Source organism: Elgaria multicarinata, chromosome 7, assembly GCF_023053635.1.
Source record: "Elgaria multicarinata webbii isolate HBS135686 ecotype San Diego chromosome 7, rElgMul1.1.pri, whole genome shotgun sequence".
NCBI lineage: Eukaryota > Metazoa > Chordata > Lepidosauria > Squamata > Anguidae > Elgaria > Elgaria multicarinata.
This window is the reverse complement of record NC_086177.1, coordinates 37,454,492-37,477,111: the sequence shown is the minus strand read 5'-3', so window position 1 is coordinate 37,477,111 and position 22,620 is coordinate 37,454,492. Positions and strand designations below refer to the sequence as shown.

General features: G+C 41.5%; 1 protein-coding gene across 2 annotated transcripts in view; it reads right to left on the bottom strand.

Annotated features, from left to right (window-relative positions):
- Window positions 1-22,569, bottom strand: part of KDM1B (lysine demethylase 1B) — a 33,527-nt gene extending 10,958 nt beyond the window's left edge. The window contains exons 1-16 of one of the 2 annotated variants that reach the window (XM_063130437.1): window positions 22,430-22,569; window positions 19,741-19,785; window positions 18,653-18,720; window positions 16,146-16,239; window positions 15,273-15,397; window positions 13,467-13,556; window positions 12,203-12,314; window positions 9,373-9,489; window positions 8,553-8,591; window positions 6,772-6,976; window positions 4,823-5,001; window positions 4,088-4,264; window positions 3,149-3,223; window positions 1,406-1,543; window positions 603-774; window positions 85-212 (exon numbers count right to left, since the gene is read on the bottom strand). In XM_063130437.1, the coding sequence (XP_062986507.1) occupies window positions 85-212; window positions 603-774; window positions 1,406-1,543; window positions 3,149-3,223; window positions 4,088-4,264; window positions 4,823-5,001; window positions 6,772-6,976; window positions 8,553-8,591; window positions 9,373-9,489; window positions 12,203-12,314; window positions 13,467-13,556; window positions 15,273-15,397; window positions 16,146-16,235 (1,647 nt within the window). In that variant the 5' untranslated portion in view covers window positions 16,236-16,239; window positions 18,653-18,720; window positions 19,741-19,785; window positions 22,430-22,569. The remainder of the gene's footprint in view (window positions 1-84; window positions 213-602; window positions 775-1,405; window positions 1,544-3,148; window positions 3,224-4,087; window positions 4,265-4,822; window positions 5,002-6,771; window positions 6,977-8,552; window positions 8,592-9,372; window positions 9,490-12,202; window positions 12,315-13,466; window positions 13,557-15,272; window positions 15,398-16,145; window positions 16,240-18,652; window positions 18,721-19,740; window positions 19,786-22,429) is intronic. The other variant, XM_063130438.1, reaches the window with a different exon arrangement.
- Between the last annotated feature and the right edge of the window lie 51 nt (window positions 22,570-22,620).

The following is a 22,620-nucleotide window of genomic DNA, read 5'->3' as shown; positions in this document are numbered from 1 at the left end:
CTTGACTCCATTTTATGACGCTTGAAAAGTGCATATATTTTAAACAGATCGTTCTGTCGTTATGAGCTAACATCCCATGCTCACCTCATGGAGGTTGCTGCCGCAGGCATATTCAAGATTACTGACATGGAACTGAAGGACTTTTTCCTCCAGTTCACTGAACTGGATACCAGATTCCTTAATAAAAACTTTGTAGATCTCCTGGATTTTATCTGCAAATGATACATTTATTCAATGGTTAGCAATCATTATTCATTTAACATATACTTTCATTCATTTTCAGCAGCCTAATTGGTAAAATATACTTTTAGTATTCATTCTTTTTAAATCAAGCCTTTTTGTGCAAAATGTCTTTTCCATTGAAATTCTGCGGAAATTACTCCCGATATTCTATACAGGATTTCAATTCAACAGCTGGGATCCATAAAGGCCTAAACTGTTTGCTTACTCCAAAGGACTCTGTGAGTACCCAAAGGATTTGCCAGTCTTCTTCAACAAAACAAAGGAACAGAAAAGCGCAAATTTCAGGTACTAGTTCCACAACTATGGTATTCCTTTGTCCCCATTACATTATTTCTTTTTTTCTCTCCTTTTCTCCTTACCTCCAAGAGGAATATCATGATGTTGATTTTTATCTTTTCGCCAATCTGCTACAACATCAAGGATAGAATTGAAATGGAAATCCATGCGCTTATCTATTGTAGGATCAGTTATCCTTCCACCTTCCTGGATCAAGTCGCACTTCTCTCCAATTTTATGCATTTTAATGCCCAGCTTTAGAAGGAAGTTTTTTTATTTTTTGGAAACGGAGGAAGCGATAATCAAAGTTACTTTTATGGGATGCAAACATGCATAGTTAAATATACTATCAAACAACAACAACTCCAAATAATACTGTTTATATTCTGGAAATCAGAAGTATTTTCTTTTCTTTTTTTTAGAATAAGCAGTAATGAGCCTAACTTCAGGAACTAATTCAATAAATAAATACTTCAGATAAACTATAAAGAGCCATCATTCTAAAAGCAAAGGCTAGCATTGTATGCTGATCAGAGCTATCAAGTGAGAAAGAACTTCAGGAACAGAAAGCCTGATTGCCAATGTTTTAACAAGCACTGGCCAACGTTTTAACATTAAGATCTCTAGAATTTCCTGTGCCTAAGGATATCAACCACTCTTCTCATTCCTTCTAACAACCCTGCGAGGTAGATCCTTAATGTTGCTCTTTCACAAAGGGTAAAGTAAAGCCAAGGAACAGTTACTTTTCCAAAGCTGCCCTTTAGGCTCTTTCACTGGACTACAGGAGCCTAAAAAACCACTATGAAACGAAGAGATTTATGTTTACAAGCATTTATCCATATGCTTCATAAATACGATATTTTCAACAATAAGAATGCAAACCCACTTGCTCACACATTAGTGCCACTGGATTGTTGACACAGCCGTTAACAATCTGTGCCCCTTTTCCCACAGTGAGCCCCCTGAAAGTCTTATCATCCCACACTCGCCCGCCAATTCTGTCTTTCGCTTCAAGCACGAGAACCTGTAACACACAAATTGGAATGGAGTAAGAAACATTGCGGCAAAACGTTGCTCTTTCAATAGTTCACATGATAACCTAGAATGGTCAAAGGACGATTATATCTCATTATGCTAAGAGTTTACCAAACTTCCAACAGAATTATAATTACTGAAACCTGCAGTGAATTCTCCTGAATCTGGAACCTTAGAGCACTAGGCCAAGATTCAGTCTACCAAGTTGAGACGTCAAGGTCATGTTTATTTATTAAATTTATTTATTTATTAAATTTATATACCGCCCCATAGCTGAAGCTCTCTGGGTGGTTTACAAGAGTTAAAAACAGTGAACATTAAAAAAGTATTCAAAATTTTAAACCATCAAAAACGTAAAAAAACAACAGTATAAAAACAACGGTATCCATTTAAAAACAACAGTTCTGGGGTCCATTAAAAAACAAACAAACTTAGCATTGTTAAATGTTGTTAAAAGCCTGGGAGAAGAGAAAGGTCTTGACCTGGTGCCGAAAAGATAACAATGTTGGCGCCAGGCGAGCCTCATCGGGGAGATCATTCCATAATTGGGGAGGGCCACCACTGAAAAGGCCCTCTCCCTTGTTGCCATCCTCCAAGCTTCCCTCGGAGTAGGCACTCAGAGGAGGACCTTAGATGTTAAGTGCAGTGTACAGGTAGGTTCATGTCGGGAGAGGCATTCCGTCAGGTGTTAAAAGAAGGGAATTGTGAGCAGACAAGCCACATTGGTCATTTTCTGGATAAGCTTGCTGCATGCATGACAAACCCACCCTCCGTAATAATGTCATGTCAACATCAACCTTGGTTCTCAGCAACTAAAGGTCTCTCCCTGGCCATGCATCAGCCAAGGGCCATGCTAGATAGGAATGGTGGGAGTTGTGGTCCAACATATCTGGGCAGCACCACATTGAAGAAGGCTGCCACAGAACAATGCATGCGACTGGGCCTAGACCCTAAAACAGGACACATCTTGGATCAGGTGGCAGGAGCACAATGGAGACCCTAGCTCAGTGTGATAGAGGATATGTTTTGCACGCACAAGGTCCCAGGTTCGATCCCTGGCTTCTCCAGGTAGGGCAAGCAAGAATGCTGCCTGGAACACCAGAGAACTGCTGCCAGTCAGTCTCCACAATACTGGTCTAGACGGACCCATGGTCCGACTCAGTATAAGGCAGTTTCCTATGTTCCTATGAGATATGTCAAAAGAAAAGTAGGGATGCGTGAGAAGTTTGTTTCAGGATTTATCCAGTTCACACCTTCCAGGCCAAACACGGACTCGGATGAAATCCGTGGTCAATACATTTGTGAGCTCGCAAGGTGATTTGTAGACCAAAGAAATTGCATTCAGCAGCATGCATACATTTGAAAAACGCACATGAAAAATGTGTACTTTTGAAAAATGCGCACAAATATGCTTTAATCAATGAGAGAGGAATGCGTACATTCCAAAGATGTGCAAACTAGACGCGAACATTTGGGAAAATATTTATGGAAGTACGCACTGACTTCAATGTGCTCATATTTAGCTGATTCGCACATCCCTCACTGGAGGCACCAGAAGTATTCAAATGTCATTCTTTATATGTACTGGTCTTACCTTAATTCCGAAGTTTTGAAGTTGCCTTGCAGCTGCTAATCCTGCTGGACCAGCCCCAACCACAATTACAGATTTCTTAAACGAAGAAGAAGAGAAAAAGGTAATTATAGTGTTCTTTGAAGACCAGTATTTTTAGAAGACAATACATAAATTGGATAAGTGTATGGATAAAATCCTGCACCTGCTGAAGAGTTCCATTAGCAACCACACAGATGAAATTAAGCAAGCACTGGTGTCTCAAATTCATTCACACTGCCATTTTTTCCACAGATGACACATAGCGTAATAATCTGGCTTTATAAAAGTGTTACTGAGTAACTCACTCATCACCATGCAAGTAGCTGCAAGCTTATGAATGCCAAACTACATTAATAGTTATTATAAATATCACATCCTCCCCAAATAAAATCTGTTTAAAAATAGGACTGGGGTGGGAAGTTCATCACCCAATATTACTCAAAATTATTTAGATTACGTTTTTTAAAAACCCAAAAAATCTAATTCCCCCTCCCCGCATTTACCCCATCCACAAGGCAGGAGATGGTTAACCTTAACTGGATGTTGTACATTAGCTCTCTCTTGACAGGAAGCTTCACTCATTTTAGTAGTATAATCTGCCAAATCTTCTCCCCATAATGGATTGCTACCGAATTTTTTCACTTCCGACCCACCCACCCCTCAGCCTGCCTTTTGAGGCATTGGAGATGGCCACAATGGCCAATATCAGCCAAAGAATTTGCCTGCTGCTCCAGTTTCTGATGTTTCTTTGGAAGCAGCCCACTTGAAGAGGTGTCTGGACATGGGTAAGGGTTTCTAGAGACCCCCTCCTTTACCCCGTACTCTTAAAAGGAATCCTTTCTCCATTCATTCTCCCTCCCCTTGTCCCATCAGAAATTTCTGGAGCTAGTTTTTTAGGACATGAAGTTTCCAAACACCTACATTGTGGTACTCTTTGGGAAGAAGAAACTGATCCCGGTTAACCGACAAAACCCCTGTATTAATGAGACCTTTCCTGGTCATAAAATGAAGTATCCGCTCAGTTTCCCGCACACAGCGGATGCGCACAAGACCTCGAACAATGATGTGATGAGTACATTTCTGAGGGGTTAGAGGTTCCTGTATATTGAAGAGGGGGAAACAAAAACGGAACATGATCCTGTTAACAGAGTCAAAACTGTGGTCCTACTCAAGCTATATAGCAAACCGTGCCTCAGACGATGACGCATAACTCCTAATAATCTACCTCTCCGAAAAACTGAAGGATGTGTAAAAAAAAAAAAAATAGCCATTCCAAAATAATATTCCAGACACTCAATAATGTGTATACTTTAAGGCATGGAATGGTTTTGCAAAAGAGAAGTATTAGTGACCTACGAGTCTGATGTTTGTGTGCAAGTCACAAACATCAGAAGATACACCACCCAAGCGCCCAGAGCAACCTGCGTATATACTTTCTTCATACACAGCATGTGCTTACATGCATTTGCCAAAGGCTGCCGTACCGTAGCAAGGCTCTTAAGGGAGACCTCTAGTACGCAGGCCAAACAGCCACTGTCTCATGAGAGGGCCTGTACTTCCAATGGTGGTGGGACAAAGACAAAATACTAAAGTATTAAAATGAGATTAATATATGCTCATCTTTTTAAAACGTGCCAAATGTTCATGGATGCTTACTTTGCAGTTTGTATACCACAGAGCTAGAATGAGGTTTCTCAATGCTAGGTACATTGTGGGGTCTCGCGAATATTCTGGAAACTCATAGAGTTCATCTAGTTCCATCACATCTGGTCTTACACACAGTGCTTTACCACATTCATTGGGCTGATAGAAAGGCTGAAAGTACTTGTTCATCCCTGAAAGATTTAAAAAAACATAGCACAGGATTAGTTGCATGTAGCACCTCCATAAGCTCTCATTGTAGTTCAATAAAGGTGTGGTCCCTGGAAGTGTACACACACACGAACATTCATTTATTGCAGGCAGCTGCTTATCATAGGCAAGGGAGGTCAAGAATTTGCTCCTAAGAACAATGAGTACTGCTTACTCCAGACAAATATTTATGGTGTTTACACATCTCCTTTCTACCCAAAGCAACAGAGAGGGGATGTAGAGCATATGCACTAATGCATTACTCATAGGAAGAATGTGCTCATACTACATGCTTATGCATGTAAATCAGAAGTGGGCAACTTGAGGCCCTCCAGATGTTTTGGCTTACAATTCTTCACCATTAGCTGGTTAGGGAGGTGGGACTTGTAGGCCAAAACCTCTGGAGTTTTCCCACCACTGATATAAGCCGTGCCAAGATCACAAGGTATGCATCAACCTTCCCCAACCTGATGCCTCCCAGATGCTTTGGACTGTAACTCCCATTAACCCAGCCAACATAGTGATGATCAGGGATGCTGGTAGTAGTAGTCCAAACTATTTGGAAGGCTCCAGTTTGGGGAAGGTTGGTCTACATGGTTGAAGGTCCATCTCAAATTTTGCTACATAGGAGACTGCAGATAGTATTACATGTTAATTTGGATACTACAACCACATCTGGGGAAATGCTCATAAGAAGGAGTGGCACAGAACTTAATTCTAACAGAATTTAAAACAACAACAACAACAACAACAACAACATGGGACTAGGCATTATGGATCAGCTATAAGTGATTCTGGGACACTTTCACATGGCAAAATATTTGGTCAATATTGATAGCACTTGGGTCGACATATATTCATTAACTACACAGTGTAGTTACCACGTGCCCAAGTGTTCATCAAGCAGTGAGTTTTATATTCTTTAAAGGGGGTATATTCATATCTGCCCTTTACTGAGCTGTCATTTTTTGCTTTGTTCTTACTGGAGGAGAGTTGTTTCCTGAATACATTTGGCTATATTACGGCAGTATATACTGAGGGTGAGCCTTCACACTCCTCCTTCTTGAATTTAGCTGCAGTGGCAGCAGCAGAAGCCTTATCTTCTTGCTTTCAAAGATTGCATGGTGCTGCTGAAGTACAGAATTGGGACTGATGCAGGCACAAGAGAATGGTGTAAACATGATGGATTGCAGGACTAATCCCAAATCACACCATCAGACCACGAACCCATCTTTGAATCCATATGAATGACTTTAAAAAATCCTTTTATTTCACTGCAATTTATTATTTTTTAAGAGTTTTGATGTCAGTCTTGGTACCTTAATATAAAAATCAAGAGCCTGCAATATTGCAGCATAAGAACATAGGAAGAGCTGTGCTGGATCAGACCAAAAGTCCAGTATTCTGTTCCCACTGTGGACAACCAGATACCTATGGGAAGCCCATAAGCAGGAAACACAATAACTGCAAAACAATGGTCAGACTGAAGCCCAATTTATGCAGGAGAAGGCTGCATGGAAAGCACTTAGCCAGGCAAGAGTTCAGCACAGCTGACATCCCATTTCAAAAGGCACTTAACCTTGGTTATTGCCTTGCCAGCACTGCATATGAATGGCTCAAATGCATGGCAATAAGCACCATTTAAATGAGACCTCAGCTGCATGGAACATCTGCAAAGTGCAGTCCATTTAACATTGTAAGGTTTAAGTTGCCACCTAAGTGCAGGAGAGTACAGAAAAGCATCCCCAGCTTACCAGCTATAGTAGGCAGAGTCTTTAAATGCTCCATTTTTACCGCGGTGGATTCGCCAAGCAGCCGGTGAGTACTGGTACAAGATGGACTCATGCCCACGCAGTCCGGGTAATATGCAGACAGCAAAGGAGCAGCCACACTGTCTTTCAGCAAAGGAGGGAGGATGAGCATGGAATACCACCAGTGATCCGAAACTTCAGCAACTCTCTACGAAGGAGCATCAGAAAGAGTGTCAGGAAGAATAATCACATGAGTAACTAAAGCTTTTGCTTCCCATGTTATCTCTTGTTCCTGATTAACTTAAACTCACAGGAAAATATAAGGTGGATTCATTATTTTTTAAAAAAGAATTTATTTCTCCACATTGGAATGCTGAGCAGGGCCATTTTCCTATATTATCCCTTGAATGCGTAATAAGGGAACCCTTTGCAGGATTTGTACAGCAAGCTCTCTCTGCACAAAAGGTGCTTCAAGGGGGGGGGAAATGTGTGCCATTTTTGGGTGCTCTATCAGGAGTGCAGGCGGACCCCATGTGCAAATGCCTTTACCAGACTCAATCAGTTGAGACAGAAGTAGAGAGGGAATAGGTGACATGGCTCTTAACCATCCCTGTCTTTGAGACCATTCCAAAACTAACAAAAATCCCAGGTATGCCCCAAATCTGACAGTTGAGATTTTGTGATGACAACAATCAAGGGAGGATCTATGTAGCGCGGAGGGCTGTCCTTTTTAAAACAGAAACAACATTGAGGTTATCCCACGCATTGTGGACAAAAGACAAGAATACTAGTCACATAAGCAACCTAGTATATCATATGTCAAACTGGTATGTCTTAATTACATTAATTCTGTTGGGCTGGATAGCTTCAGAAGTCTTTTATCTTTAGGCAATATCTAAGTGCTTGCAGAAAGGCTCTCGTTTCAAGGCAGGATTCTTTACCCACATAAACCCAGTTTGCACATAATAGCTAAGTATTAGACCCAGTTCATACATAATGGCTGACAATGGATTAAATAACTGCACCAGAGTGAGTGAGTATGCTGCCTCCCCTCCATTCATCCCTCCTACTTTACATCCAGCTTGGTAAACAAGCCAGAGACAAACACACCCTATTCCTAGGTTGTTGACATGACATGCAAACCCAACACTCTGGATTGTTTAGGGTTAAAAAAAAACCACCAGAATTTCAACTCTGAAATCACCCATGGCTTCTTGTTGAGTTAAAACATTGAGTTCTTTAACCCTAAACAACCCAGAGTGCCAAATTCTTGTGTCATGGCTACAAAATCGGATGTAAAGCAGAAGTGACGAGCGTGTAGAAGGCAGTGCACTCCCTCCCTCCCACTATACCCTGGCAATACATGGGTTAAACTACTCATGAATTCCTGTTATATGTGAGCCAGATTATAATGTATTTACTGCTAAATATACCACCTCTGGATAGTATCCAATGCTGACAATCCACCAGTTCTAAACACATCACACTGGTGGGAATGACGGCTAGGACAAGGGGGAAGTAGTGCTTGCTAGCGCAACCCAAGTAACTATTCAAAATGACCCTTTCCAGAACAGGAAAAGTCAGCTGAACTCCTTTCCATGGCCTCCACTGACCTGTCCCATTCCAGAAGCAGCAGTTTCAGGTAGTTGCTTGGGCTGCACTTGCAAGCACTACTTTCCCATTGTGCTAAGTGGTCATCCCCATTAGTGCAGCAGCAGTGCTGGATACTGCTCAATGCCTTCCCCACAGTTACCATTTATTCTGATGCCACATGCATTGCTTACCAGATCCTCAGGCATGGAGCACTGGTCTGAGCCTTCCACCTGCAATATATATATATATATAACTATGTCAGATAACAGAGCAGCATAAAAAAACCCAAACATTATTTAAGTAAGAGTAAGCAAGCCAAGTGAGTTCTCTTATGTAAACAATGCTTTGTGACTGAAGCAACAGCATGGCTTCCATTATATACCATGAAATGTAGGGCCAAATTATTTTCTCTTATTTATCCTATAGCAAACCTTCTCAAATCCAGGTAATAAAAAGCAGCTTCTTTAAGCAGCTTCCAACAGCAGCTTCTTTAAAGGGAAGAAAACAACTCTGCGGTGGGGTGATTTGGTGTGAAGCAAATCACCTTCCACTCACATGCCAATTTTCTGGTGCAAACCCCATCCTCCCAAACTGCCTTGCCTTCCCCCATAGGCTTTTCAGGTGCATGTCCACTTTTACAAAAACACACGAAACCCTGCTGGGGAGGTCAGAAACTTGAGCCCTTTCAGCCAGTTCTTCCCTGCAGAAAGTGAGAGGGCCTGTTTAAGGAGGTTAAACAACAAACTGGGAAGTGGAGCAATGAAAAGCCCCACCTGAGATTTGGTTCAGGGAGCATTCCACTGTTCCTGCAAAACAGCCATTGCAAATGCCCCTTATAGCACAGCTACATGACTTCAACAGAATATGAAGTGCATCAATAAATACACCTTGGCCTAATCCAATGGTGTCTACAGACAAACACAGAGCAAATGTTTAAGACTGGAGTAAATGCCAGCCTCTAGAAACAACCAAGTCAGCAGCTTTTCCAATACAGCAAGCTGTTGAAGGTACCTTGATGGAATTGTTCAGTTTCATGCCACAGCGGTATGTTTTGGCTATTTGTGAGGTAAGCTGGATTTCCTTTGTCAGCTGACGCCATTTTCCACACTCTGGCTTTGTGCACTGGACCTGGAAATAAAATCAAGTAGTGGCCATTTTTTCTTATATCAAAAAGCAAAGGCAAGCTAATAAGATCAGAGAGAAGGCTCCCAAGGGTGCCTGCAGAACTCCTGAAGGAGGCACAACTACCTGCAAACTGCTCAATGTTTCCCATCAAGCTAGGATGATGTGGCACTATTCATACAAGACACTAAGCCAGAATTCTTTTCTCTTTGGGGGTATTTTTCATTTTGTGTAATGAATGCAGCAAACAATAAATACAACAACCAGAATGAATAGAACAATTAAATTTGACACCCCCGAAATTACATCACATATATATTTTAAAGAGAAATGTGTTTACATTCTGTTTTGATGCTTTATAAATAATATTTTTATTTGCAACACAGCAGTAACGGCAACCATATATTCAGACATAATTAACATATAGGAAAAAAGGAGAAGATGACGAAAAACACAAAGGGGGGGAAAGGGATTTAACACTTCCATTTCAAATATATGATAGGGAGTGAGAGTTTTTCATTCCAAGCTTGGATATAACTTTCTTTGCAACTGTAAGGGCTCTCTGTATTAATGCTTAATAAATGTCTTTAATTATATTGAGCGGCATCATCCTAGTTATGTTTTCTTTTCAAATGGTGCTAGTGACTGGATGGAGCATTCGTGGGCTGTTTTGCGAAAGTGGTAAGCACGCAAGAGACAGTGCGCTCACTTTGGTGCAGCCACAGTTAACTATGGATTATTTAGCCCATAGTTAGCCATTACGTGTCAACTGGGTCACTGGGTCTTTCCTACACTTATTAGCCAATGAAGAGCTACCTCTCCTTTGCTTATTCCCTGGGCCCCCTCCGGCTATCCCACCAGCCCAAATCAAACTGCTCTCTCTTTTTGGCATCATGACAGAAGTGAAAACAGGCAATCAAACCACTAAGTTTGTTAGGGACCACCTTGGGACTGAAAGGGGGAATCATACGAAGGAGACCGAACATATGCTTTGCATGCAGAAGGTCCCAGTTTTAATCCCTGCCATTCTCCAAGTTGGGCTCAGAAAGTCCCCTGTCTGAAATCCTGGAGAGCTGCTGCAAGTCAGTGTACACAGTACTGAGTTAGATTCATGCTAGATGGACCAGTGGTCTGCTGACTTGAGTTACTTCCAGATGGTGGACTGTGGTGTTACACCCCACAAGTCAGTTCCCTAATGTATTTCTGTATTGGTAAGTCTGTGGTGTGTTTAGAATGTTGACCTGAGTGGGTGGAGTTAGAATGTCTTGGGAGTGGGAGGAGTGATATATAAGGGAATGACTGAAGGGATTGTGGCATTCTCTATGTGTTAGCTCTTGGTGTTTAGAGTACTTCAGTTCTGGAGAATTTGAGGTTCAGTGTAGAGAGTGGTGTCTTTGGAGTGTGATGTGCACATAGTTGATGTGTATTAAACAATACTGATAATAAAGAAAGCTCAAGAGTGATTGTGTGAGAGAAAGGAAAGCGTGTATGTGAATGGGTGAAAAGATTGGATGAAAAGTTTCAAAAAGGTTTTTAAACGTTTTATTTTGAAACAAAGCTTGTGAACTTTTAAAATAAATTGTAATTATTTTGTTTTAACTACCACAAAAATCCCACGTGTCTGTTTGGCATTTATCATTTGAAGTTTATACATTTAGCACCCACTCTGACAATAATTCACCTCAGCACATATAACTCACAGTGCATTATTTTATATTATTGAAATCCTTCTCCATTTAACCCCTTTCTCCACATAGTTTGGAGAAAGGCGGTGTTTGTCCCTCGCCTCAGGCGTATCAAGTGGTGGTGCTTGGCTTGAGCAGGGAGTAGCCGTCGCCAGGCCTGGTGTTCAGAGCCTGTGTAGTGGCAAGGACTCTTAATGCTACCAATCAAAAGACACTGGGCATCTACTTCTCCTTTTCCTCCTTAAAGGATTTTTGTGGATAGAATAAAGACAACAACAACAACAAAGCAGCAGAGAAACAATGCTTACAAGTGGAAGATGGCAACATCTGGATCCCCTGTAAAATCGTATGAATGAAGCAAGGCAATTGCACAATAAAAGCCTCATCTGGAAGCATTATCAAGACAGTATTTTATATTCTTATACACAGTTGGCATTCTTGCAAAACACATTAGTGACAAGGTCTATCCATTGGATAAGCTCCAAGACAGTCTTTGTAATAATTTACAAAGACAACCAATCAAATACGTGGTGTGTCCATCCAGCCACTAATGTTCTGTATATAGGCAGGATATAAATAATAATAATAACAACAACAACAACAACAACAACAACAACAACGATGAAAAAGTTGCAATTATTCCATTAGTCACATCAGTCACTGACATCACATCAAAAAGTTTTACAGAAAACCTTCAGAAACCGGGCCTACCAAAATACATCCACATCAACATCCAGAAAGCTGTCATACTTAAAACATGCTCAATAGTCAGGAAATTCCTGAATCAGTAAAAGAGAGCATGCCTTGGCAAAGCCCATTATGTCTCTCTAGAAAAACCACCACGAGTGAGAAAAGAGATGATGATGATAATTCCAAGTTATATTAATTTTCCTTCAAATCTGATTTTCATTAGAATAACCCGAATTCCAACACATAGCCTTCCTTAAAAAACAGTTACTGGGAATGGGAAGAGAAGTAAAAAAATGTGTATGTACTACTTTCACAGTGATACGTTATTAAGAATAAAGCCTTACCCAGTAAGGGAGCTGTTGATCAGCCATAAAAGCTTTAGGACTGGGTTCACTTTTTCCGTTACTGGTCCAAATCCTTTTCCAGGCAGTGTATTTTTCATAGCCATCTTTATGACTAGGAAGAGTGACAAGCAATCAGTAAGGAGACGGAATGAATAGGCTGGGCATGGTTAAGTGTCTTTTAATATCTACAGCTTATTCCAAACATGAAATGCTAAGAAAAAGAGATATACATTAAGAAAACAGGATGATGGTCAAGATATTTTTCCCCGAAATAAGCATAGCTTCTAAGGATAAGCTTGAAGGCAATATTGTGCATGATTTTTATTTTGTTTAGTCTGATAACTGGCATTATTATTATTTTTAAAATTGTTGGTTGTTTTTATGCCCTTCATGGTTTTAATTTCTGTGAACTGCCCAGAGAGCTTCGGCTATTGGGCAGTATGAAAAAAATTGTAATCAATAAATTATATATTCATCCAATGCTAATTCAAGGGTGCATTTCAATGACCCCACCCCTGATTATGGATATCCAAATCTTCAGACAAGATTTGTATAAAACCAGGCTTTAGCAGACAGCCTGTGTTCCAAAAAAACATTAACACATTCCATTGCTGCTGCACATTTTCTAACTGAAAGCAATTTATAATATTGTTCAATAGTTTACAGCTGGCTATTAAAGTTATTGTGGGTGGAGCTGTTCTGGCTTCCTGCAAACACCCAAGATATAATTAGGGTGCAATCCTATGCATGGTTAGAGAGAGAAAAAGTCCTATAACTCCCAGCATGCCCCATGACCTGTCTAAACATGCATAGGATTGCACCCTTAATAAAGAAAGCATACATTTTAAATTAAATGTATGCTGTTTGAAGAGGAAGCTTTTAGGTTATTGTACAAAAGTTTACTTAGCAATATTTTAATACAGCAGCTTTTAGAAAGAGGCATAAGCATTGATTCCTCATCACTGTTGGCATGTTTTGGTTGATTCAACCACCTGCAATTGTCATACCATTGTAAATGCAGCCCTGTGATTTAAGACCTTACTTAAAAATTAAATAAGAAGGGCCCACAAAGCACAACCATATGTATATTAAATAGTCTAAGGCTGCAATCCTAAACTCACTTATCTGGGAACAAGACCCATTAAACTCAGTAGTTATGCATAGGTTTGTAAGTCTTATATATTTTCTTTCTTTAGACAGATTGTGATTAAAACCCTGTGTCACTGCATAAAAGCACTTCAGGGCTCTAAAGGGTTAAGAATACCTTCTGTAGTAATGATCAAAGCACTCATTACAGAAATGTTCCCCACAGGAAAGATGATACCATCTTGATGTATAGCCATTTTTAGCACACCTAAAACATAACAAAATTGAAACACTATGTTTACCAAAATGCTTTGTTACGCAATTTGAAAATATTTCACAACACCATCTATGAGAACAGTTTGCAAAACACTTCTGCTCATTTATACCTAATCCAGAATTAAAAGGAGTGGCAGCTATCTAAAAAGTTATGTGGGTTTTTGCATATATATTTTTTTTGCAAGGCTTCCTAATAACATAATTTTATTTTTAATTGTATTATTTATTATTTTCTCTCGCTTAACATAAGCAGAGCTGTGCTGGATCAGACCAAAGATCTATCTTGTGTAGAATTCTGTTCATATAATGACCAATCAGATCCCCCAATGGGGAGGCCCACAACCAGGACATAAATGCAAGAGTACCCTCCTGCTCACCTTCCCAGCAACTGATACTTAGAGGTATATTGCCTTTGATACTAGAGGCAAGATACAGCCATCATGAGTAGTAGGCATTCATAGCCTTTTCCTCAAAAAAAACCCTTTTCTGGCTAAACATTTTAGAAAGCAACGGTGCAGACCACCTTTTCACACAGCTAGTGGACTGTTTGTGTAACTAACTTGAAAATGGACTAGTTAAATGTCTGGTCTCCCTTAATTCAGAAATTGGTAAATGGAGAACTGTAAAAGAGGAAATGGTACTGGTAGTAACCATTTCCTGTCATGCAGTACCACCCAATAGGCAAAGAAGGTTTTTTTCAGCTTAAAACCATATTCAATTTTTAAGCTGGCTTGATCTGAAAGAACCTATCCACAGTATGAAGATGTGTTACTGTGATTTGCGAACATACCTGCACTAGCTCACTTGGTAATGATGTAATTTCATTGGGAAATGGTTCATGCCGTTATATGCTGAGCAATAATGGAAGGGATCCATAACTGCATTCTTTAATGAGAGAATTAGACAGAAGGTGGCTGTCAACAACTCAGAACACGCAGCCGAGGTTTCTAGTATTTCTTTCAAATCATTTCTTCTTGCAACTCCAGCTCCTTCCTCCAAATCTCATGGAGAATAACTCCATAGCAATGCTTGCGAGAGAACCTTCTCTTCCCACAGTATCTAGGCATTATCCAGCAGGCTGTACTGAGGGAGATGAGAGGAAGAGCAGGACCATTCCACCAACTGGTCTAAAAGAATGATTTTAACCCTCTTCCCTCCCCATTAGTTTTCCTTGTGTGTTGTGTCTTTTTAGATTGTAAGCCTGTGAGCAAGGGAGTGCCATGTTTAATTGATTACATGTAAGGCCTTGGGAACCTTTTTGCCTGAGGACCAGCATAAAAATACTTAAAATAAATTAATAATAATAAAAACAACAACAATGTTGTTTAAAATGCTAACTGGGCTGTGTCTATAGCTATGATTCTGTAAGAACAGAGACAAAACCTGGAACCTTCTTTACACTGCAGCCTCAATGCAAGTTTGACACTCTGAAACAGTGTTATGACTATCCTATCTGTTTCCCATGTTCTGGTTCAACTTACTTTTGGAATACTTTTGGAATATTTTTTAAAGTTGTAATTTGGATGTGTTAAAGCATTTCCAAGAACAGTTCAACCCACCAAAATCCAACAGGAAAACGAAAGAGTCAACCTTTCTCTATTGATAGCATGCATGAGAATCCATGCAACAATGCTTAAAACAAGATCTAACAAGCTGAAGATCACTTGCTAAAATGTGGGGACCGGGAATGGGAGAGAGGAACCCAAACCTTTCCGCAGCACTAGCAAAGCAAACTGGACATGTTGCAGTACATCCTGCTTTTTCACACTTCCGATACTTCTTCTCTGATGTGTCATCGTCATCCTCAGCAGTCTCTGCAGCCTTCTTCCTCACCTAATAGGATACAACTTTGTGATTACAACCGTAAAGCTCTAGAGATCTACAATGATATGCTAACAGCAGTCTTTATTGCTGAAGTGTCATGCTGTAATAGTGACGGAAAAGAATTACAGTGATCTGTGTTCATATGGAGGCATTCCTGAATAAAACCACTCCTGTTGTTAGCTAGACATTTAAACAAAAAAAACACTCTCAACAATTGAGTTGCATGCATGTTTTCAATAAAAGAAAGAAGGATAAAGGTTCATAATTACAACAAGAACCAGTCCAAGACAAATGCATTCCATGTTAGAGCTAGAATACTGAAAATCAGAACAAGTTTTGCAGACCTGGGAGAAGCCCACTGAAACACTCAGGGCCAACGTTGAAATCTTGCACACACCTACTTGAAAATAAGTTATCTTGCTGAATGTGAAATCAATGCGGTACTGCAAAGGAGACATGATGATGCATAGGACTGTGGCACTCTCCATTTCTTTGTAGATAATATGCATCTTGGGTTGACTCTTATTCTTACTTAGAGTAGGCCCATTGAAATGAATGGGACAAGTTAGATTAACATAGGATACAGCCCTTGGTCTGCAACCCTCTGAACTAAATTAGGATTTAAGCCAAAATCCATTCTTTTGACTTAAATGCTATTAAATGGCTCCCTTGCTCCTTAACTTTCAGTGTGTGGCAAAGGAGAATGGAACTGGTGACTGTTTCCATGACATTTACACATTTAAAGTTAGATAAGTACCTGTCTTCCTGAACTCCTCAAAGGAAGATTATCAGGAGACTGGTCCACACTTGGTGTTTTTTTCTTTGTTCGGACCCTCCCAGTTGACATGATGCTGCAGGATAAAAACAGAGGCGCAAGTTAAGCAATGCTCTTAAAGTAGGGTTCAAAAGTGCTGTCCTAATGAGCAGAGGCTCATTACACAAGGGAAAAAAATAAACTTCAGGCTTCCCTAAGCTTAGCATTGCAGCACCATACAGACCAGGGGCTTAGCTGTCAGCACCAACTCTCATCCCAAAGCTGGAGAGAAGGAAACTAAAATTAAGAACTGGATCCATATGGTGCTACAGCATACAAGAACCAAGGGCAGCAGCAACAAAGCCACCCCCTACACAAACACACACACACATAGGGAATGCCACAAACCACCAATCAACCACTGGCTGGATCCTGAAGGAGACTCTGTTGATTGGCAAAGACCTTTGTAGTGGTAGGAGATGCAAGGAGAGGAAAGAGAAAATATCTGGGGTGGATTCAGAGGAACACACAGGGAAGGGGACTGAAAGAACATGACTCCCCCCCTCCTCTCCCCATCAAGCCCCCTGAAATTCCTCTCTTGAATGTCAGGGAACCCTGCTGAGTGAGGTGGCCTGTAGTGTGGGGAGCCAAGAAGGGAGGGGGAGAGCCCCAAAATGTGGGTCAGAGCATCTTTCATAATCAGGAGCTCTGATTGCAAAAGGTGCCTCCAGCTGATTATCAGGGATTATCAGGGATGCCACCGCCACCCCATTCAGCAGTGCCCCCTGAATTTCGGGAGAGGCGTTTCGGGAGGCTGCTAGGGGGAGGAAGCGAAAGTCACCTTCTGCCAATCCCTGTCGCCGCCTGTTTCTCTGGAGCGAACAGTGATTTTAAGGATGCAATCCTCTACCTACTCAGTTGGGAGTTGGCCCCACCGAGCATAGTGACCTTTACTTCTGAGTAAACGTCGGTAGAACTGCACTGTAAGGAATATAGCAAAAATATTCACTGTAAGGAATATAGCAAAAATATCATTCCATTCCAAGAACTGTGCACATCTTAATTACGCACATGTTTAGTTTTTTAACGGCTTTTAATGCTTTATGTGTGTATGTTTTGTGTTTTAGAATTTTAAATTTTGTATACTTGTTTTTATCTTAATTTTAGAATTTCTGTAAACCGCCCAGAGAACCCTAGCTATGGGGGCAGTATATAAGTGTAGTAAATAAATAAATAATTCAGGGTGTTATTTCAGCTATGATTCTACTAGCTATTTATTAAACTATTCGTTCATTTGTAGCACCTAAAAAATAGCAACTCAATCATCCTAACATCACAGCATACACGTGAGGGCAAAGCACCTTGCCATTGCTGCTTATCTCTTCTAATGAGCAAGGATGTTCACGTTTCCAAATGAATCCCACTCCCATACATTGTTACGAACATTTGAAAAGTGACCTGGAAATGTTTCAGTATACAATTGAAATATATAAAGCCCGATACAAGTTATGCTACATTAGCCTCCCCAACAGCTGGTGCCCTCCGGACATGCCGGACTACAATTCTCATCATTCCCAGACAGATGTCAAAGGCATCTGGAGTGTGCCACGTTGGCGAAGGTTGTGCTTACACATACGAATGTAGATGGAAGGAAAAACAAAAGCACAGACAAAGAGCTGAAGGGGAAAAGCTGGACAACTGGCACGGGAGCTTATTTTGTGCTATGGGAAAGAAAAAGAAAAAAACCCATGAGCTACTCAAAGCTATAAACCATAAGATTCAATGACAATTTCACAGGGTGTCACTGGTAGCGGCCGTCTAATCATTCCAAATAGTCGTAACACATTTATAATGCAATCCTATACATGTTTACTCAGAAGCAAGTCCCATTGAGTTCAATGGGGTTCACTCCCAGGTAAGTAGGGATAGGGTTACAGCTTTAGGGCACAATCCTATGCATACATAGACAGAAAATGTCTTCCAACTCCAGTCATTCCCCAGCCATGCATACTGGCTGGGGAATGCTGGGAATTGTAGGACTTCCCCCTCCCCCTCCCCCTCCCCCCCTAAACATGTGTAGGATTATGCCCTTAACAATCTCTTTCATATGATAATAGGTAATTTAAAACCACTAGGCTGTTCTTTATGTTCAAGTGCAAGGCTCATGAGCAAGGAAGGCAAGGCAGTAACTTTTCATTTTGTAGGAAGCCTTTTGAAGAAATGATATTATACAAATTGAAAGAGAACAGGAATTACAGAGAAATCATTTAAATATGTAAAAACATAAAAAAGTACTTCAAAAGATGCAAAATAAAGATGTAAATGTTGACATAATAGACCAGTAGTATATTGAGAAACCACTATTTCTGCCACCCACCCACCCACTACCACTTTGCTCCAGTTTATTCTGGTCGAGCATGTTTTGTTTATTCCATTTTTGTCCATTATTATTATAATTATTATTTTAAGCAATTAGCCCATTAAATACTGCCCCAAGCAGCCTGACTCACCAGAGTGCTGACTATGGACCACCAGGGCATGTGATGGGAGCCACTTGAAAGCCTGCACCACTCTCCCCCTGCCATGCACAGAATACGGGATTCAGTATATACATTGATAATATTGTTTTGCCGAATTCAGACAATCAAGCCGAGATATGAACGAGCCTTTGTGCAGGAATGCAGCCGCTCTACTTCTCCCTTTGCATGAGCCAAAAACAAACCAAGACGTCTTTCCTTAACCATAAACCAAGGCATGTTTCATTAACCATAGTTTGCCAATTTGTCAAAACCAGGAAATAATTGTTACCAGCTTCAGAACAACTCAGGAATATTAAACCAATTTCAAGCCATGGTTTCATATTGTGGCTTGTTCTCAAACAGGTAACCATAGTTTCCCAGCTCGGTTAACAAAAGATTTCCTGGTTTATTTTTGGCTTGTACAAGGGAAAAAGCAAAACAGACGCTTATGCCCATAGGCTTGTTCATATCTTGGCTTATTAAGCTGAGCTACTGATCATCCAAACTTGATCAATGTGTGCCAAAAAAATAAATCCTGCACAAGGTGAAGTTAACCAGTTTGTCGGATACTTGGAGGCCTCAGACAAACACTTTGGTGTAAAAGGGGCCTTGGAAAACAACTCTCAATCCACAGCTAGGAAATCAAGGTGTCTAATGTATACCTAGGTAGATAACATAATCTTCATCAAGAATACAAGCCGTTTTCAGATACATTTACAAAGTTTCCCTGTATATTCACTTTTTCTTTGCAGCATCAAGCCACTATTTAAGTGAATATTCTGGAATGAAAAAACCCAATTCAATGTAGCTGAATGCAAATGTAGATTTATTTAGAATTTTGAGGAATGGATACATTCTTTCTTTTTCTTTTTTTATTGCATTTCTATTCCGCCCAATAGCCGAAGCTCTCTGGGCGGTTTACATTCTACAGGCTTACCAGAGACAGCTACAGGTTATGAGGTCCACAATAAATTCCAAGGACTAAAAATAGAAAGGTGGGCTGTAATTATGTGAGAAAGAAGACCATTGTGTTCATTTTGAGCAATTTCCTCAGCAGGAAGGGCAAAGTTTCTACTCACCTTGGAGTCAAAACATCCAGTTTTCAGGTGTCAAATTAAATAGGGCTGTAATAATACAAAAAGAGAAAGCACAGTAAAAGCAAAGAAAAGTAGTATTTCTAGGCATTGAATCCTGATCTAGAAAACAAGGTATCCAAAGAAAGAGACTCTTTCTGAAGCCTCAATGGGAGTTCTCTCCACTCTTCTGAATTTTCTCTACACTGTACAGTCTACAAGAGAGACCTTCCGCCCCCGCCCCCCACCAGATCAGGGCTTCTCGCAATGAGCTACTTGGCCCCTTAGAAGGACATGGAATGCATATAATGAGAAGCCACCATGGATGAATTTCCCTATGGGGCTTCTCATTGTGGCGGCCACCATTTTGAATATTTGGGATATGGCAAGGGCATCTCATGCAAACCCAGTGTGGACAGGTTGTTGGGATGCTTGACAAGCCACCTAGACCCTCATGGGCTGTTTTAGGGTTGAGGGTGGCTGGTCAACCATCACAACTACCCACCCTCGCTGGCTTTGCATGTAATGAGAAACTATGGCACACCCCGAATATTGAAAAATGCAGCTGCCACTGTGATGAGAAGCCCCACAGGGAAATTCACCCATGGTGGCTTCTCCTCATGTGCAAACCAGCTCAATGAATGAAAGGAAACAGTTTAGAGGAAACATACATGTCTCAAAGAGCTTGATACAAAAGCACATCCACACGGGAGGAAGGGGCTTTTGTCCGAGAAGTGTCCATTCATTGTATCCAGCTCCTCACAACTCTACAACAGCCTTTGTCAACCTGGTGTCCTCCAGATGTGTTCAATTACAACTCCATCATCCACAGCCAATGTGCAATCTGGAATTGTAGGCCAGCCCACCTGGAGAGCACCAGGTTGAGAAAGGCTGTTCTACGACTACATTTGACAAGACAGGGTGGAAGGTTCAGCACTGGTTGGTCTCACAAGGGAAATATTGTGTATCCTCCCCCAGAAGAACTTCCATTTTGGAAAGTTTTGCATCTCCCACTGTTGTGCTTAAAGCAGCGTCCTCAAATATGGTGCCATCCAGATCTCTAGGCCTTCAATTCCCATCAGCTCCAGCCAGCACAGACAATAGTCAGGAATGCTGGGATTTGTAATCCAACAAATTAGATTACAAATCCCCTGGAGGGGGAAAGCCTGGCTTAAACCACCAAGATGGCAAAGCAGAAAAGTCCCAAGTGGGCACAGCCACCGTGACTACACAAAGATGGGAGGCAAACTGCAGCTGTTCATCCTGACTGGCTGGTCACAGCACACGTCCTTCTGAAATTCTGCAAGTCCGCCTTCCAAAGCAGGCAGCCCTATAAGCGAGGGGGCTGGAACTCTGAAGAGGAGCTGGGCAAAATGAGTTCTAGAAGCCCTGCCCTGATTAAGATGGTATGAAGGGCACTCCACAGCCAGAAAAGGGGGTGGAGCCATACGGTAGCCACTGGAAAACTTATGGAGAGGCAGCTACCTTGCCTATTTTGGTTTTTTTATGTGCACAATCCTATATATATTTAGACGGTGTGGGGGAGGGGAGCCTAGCATGGCTTGCAGGGGAATGCTGGGTGTTGTCAGACTTTTTTCTGTTTAAACATGTTTAAGATTGCGTCCTTAATAATTATTACTTTTTAAATTGGTAACCTGCCCTTAGGTACTACCGTATTTCTTCGATTCTAAGACGCCATCAATTGTAAGACGCACACTAATTTCAGTACCACCAACAGAAAAAAAGCTTTGATTCTAAGAAATAATAAATGACTTGCGATTCTAAGACGCACCCCGTTTTTAGAGATGTTTATATGGGGGGAAAAGTGTGTCTTAGAATCGAAGAAATACAGTAACTGTGCTCTTACCCCCTAAATTACAGTTAAAATACAACTGAAAATAAACTACTCAGGACTAACCCCCTCCATTTTCTGGGGGTTCCAAGGTACTACATAAAGGCAATCACGCAAAATGGCAGAGTTGGGAATGAGGCAACCACCTTACTACATAGGTGTCGAGGTAGCTCCCCAATGGTTCCTACCAATAGACCCAAAGATCCCAGCCAATGCCTGTTTGGGGGTGTCCACAATCGCAAAGCAGCCTGCCTAAGAGACAATGAAACACCCTGGATACACTTTTAGGGGGGGAAATCTCCTAGAACTCCTAGTTTTGCAAACCAGAAGTCCTGGGGCTAGCCCTAGCATTGAAATCACACACCCTGGCCCTCTCCACTAAATCGGCTATGTTTGGGTTCTCGTTTTCGTATAAATCTTCTTATTACTCGTCTACCTTCTTTTTCCCTAGTGCTGGAAAAGCACTCTGCCCATGGCCGAGAGCATTGTAAGTGACTATGGCTACCGTGCCCTGGCAATGAAAACAGGCTCGGGGGCTCAGTCCTTGGCTCAAACGAAGCCATGCCCCCACATGATTCCCCTAGAAACCCAGGACTCGTAAGCCCCGCCACCTCGTTCCTCCTAAGAAGTGAACTCCCCACCCCCACCCCAAATCCACGATGCACCTCCTGCAGAGAAAGGTCCGTACGCCGAGAAGACCCTTGCAGAGACACCCCCGGTATGGGGGAGGGACGGGACTGGAGCGGCCGTAGAGGCTTTGTGCGGCGGCGCTGTCATCAACTTGCCGCCGCAGGTTGGAGAAAGGAGGAGGAGGAGGAGAACAACAATGGGGTCGCCCCTTACCTCGTCCAGCCAGAGGGAATCCCTGCCTCCGCTTGCTCAGCCACGCACAACCTGCCCGGGAATCCAAGAAGCCCCCGTTCACTACTACTACTACTACTACCACCACCACCGTGCAGCTCTTCCCGTCGATTCTCCCAACCGCCTCTCCTCCTCCGGCTGCTTCCGCTGCCCTCAGCGCGTAGCGTGTGGAG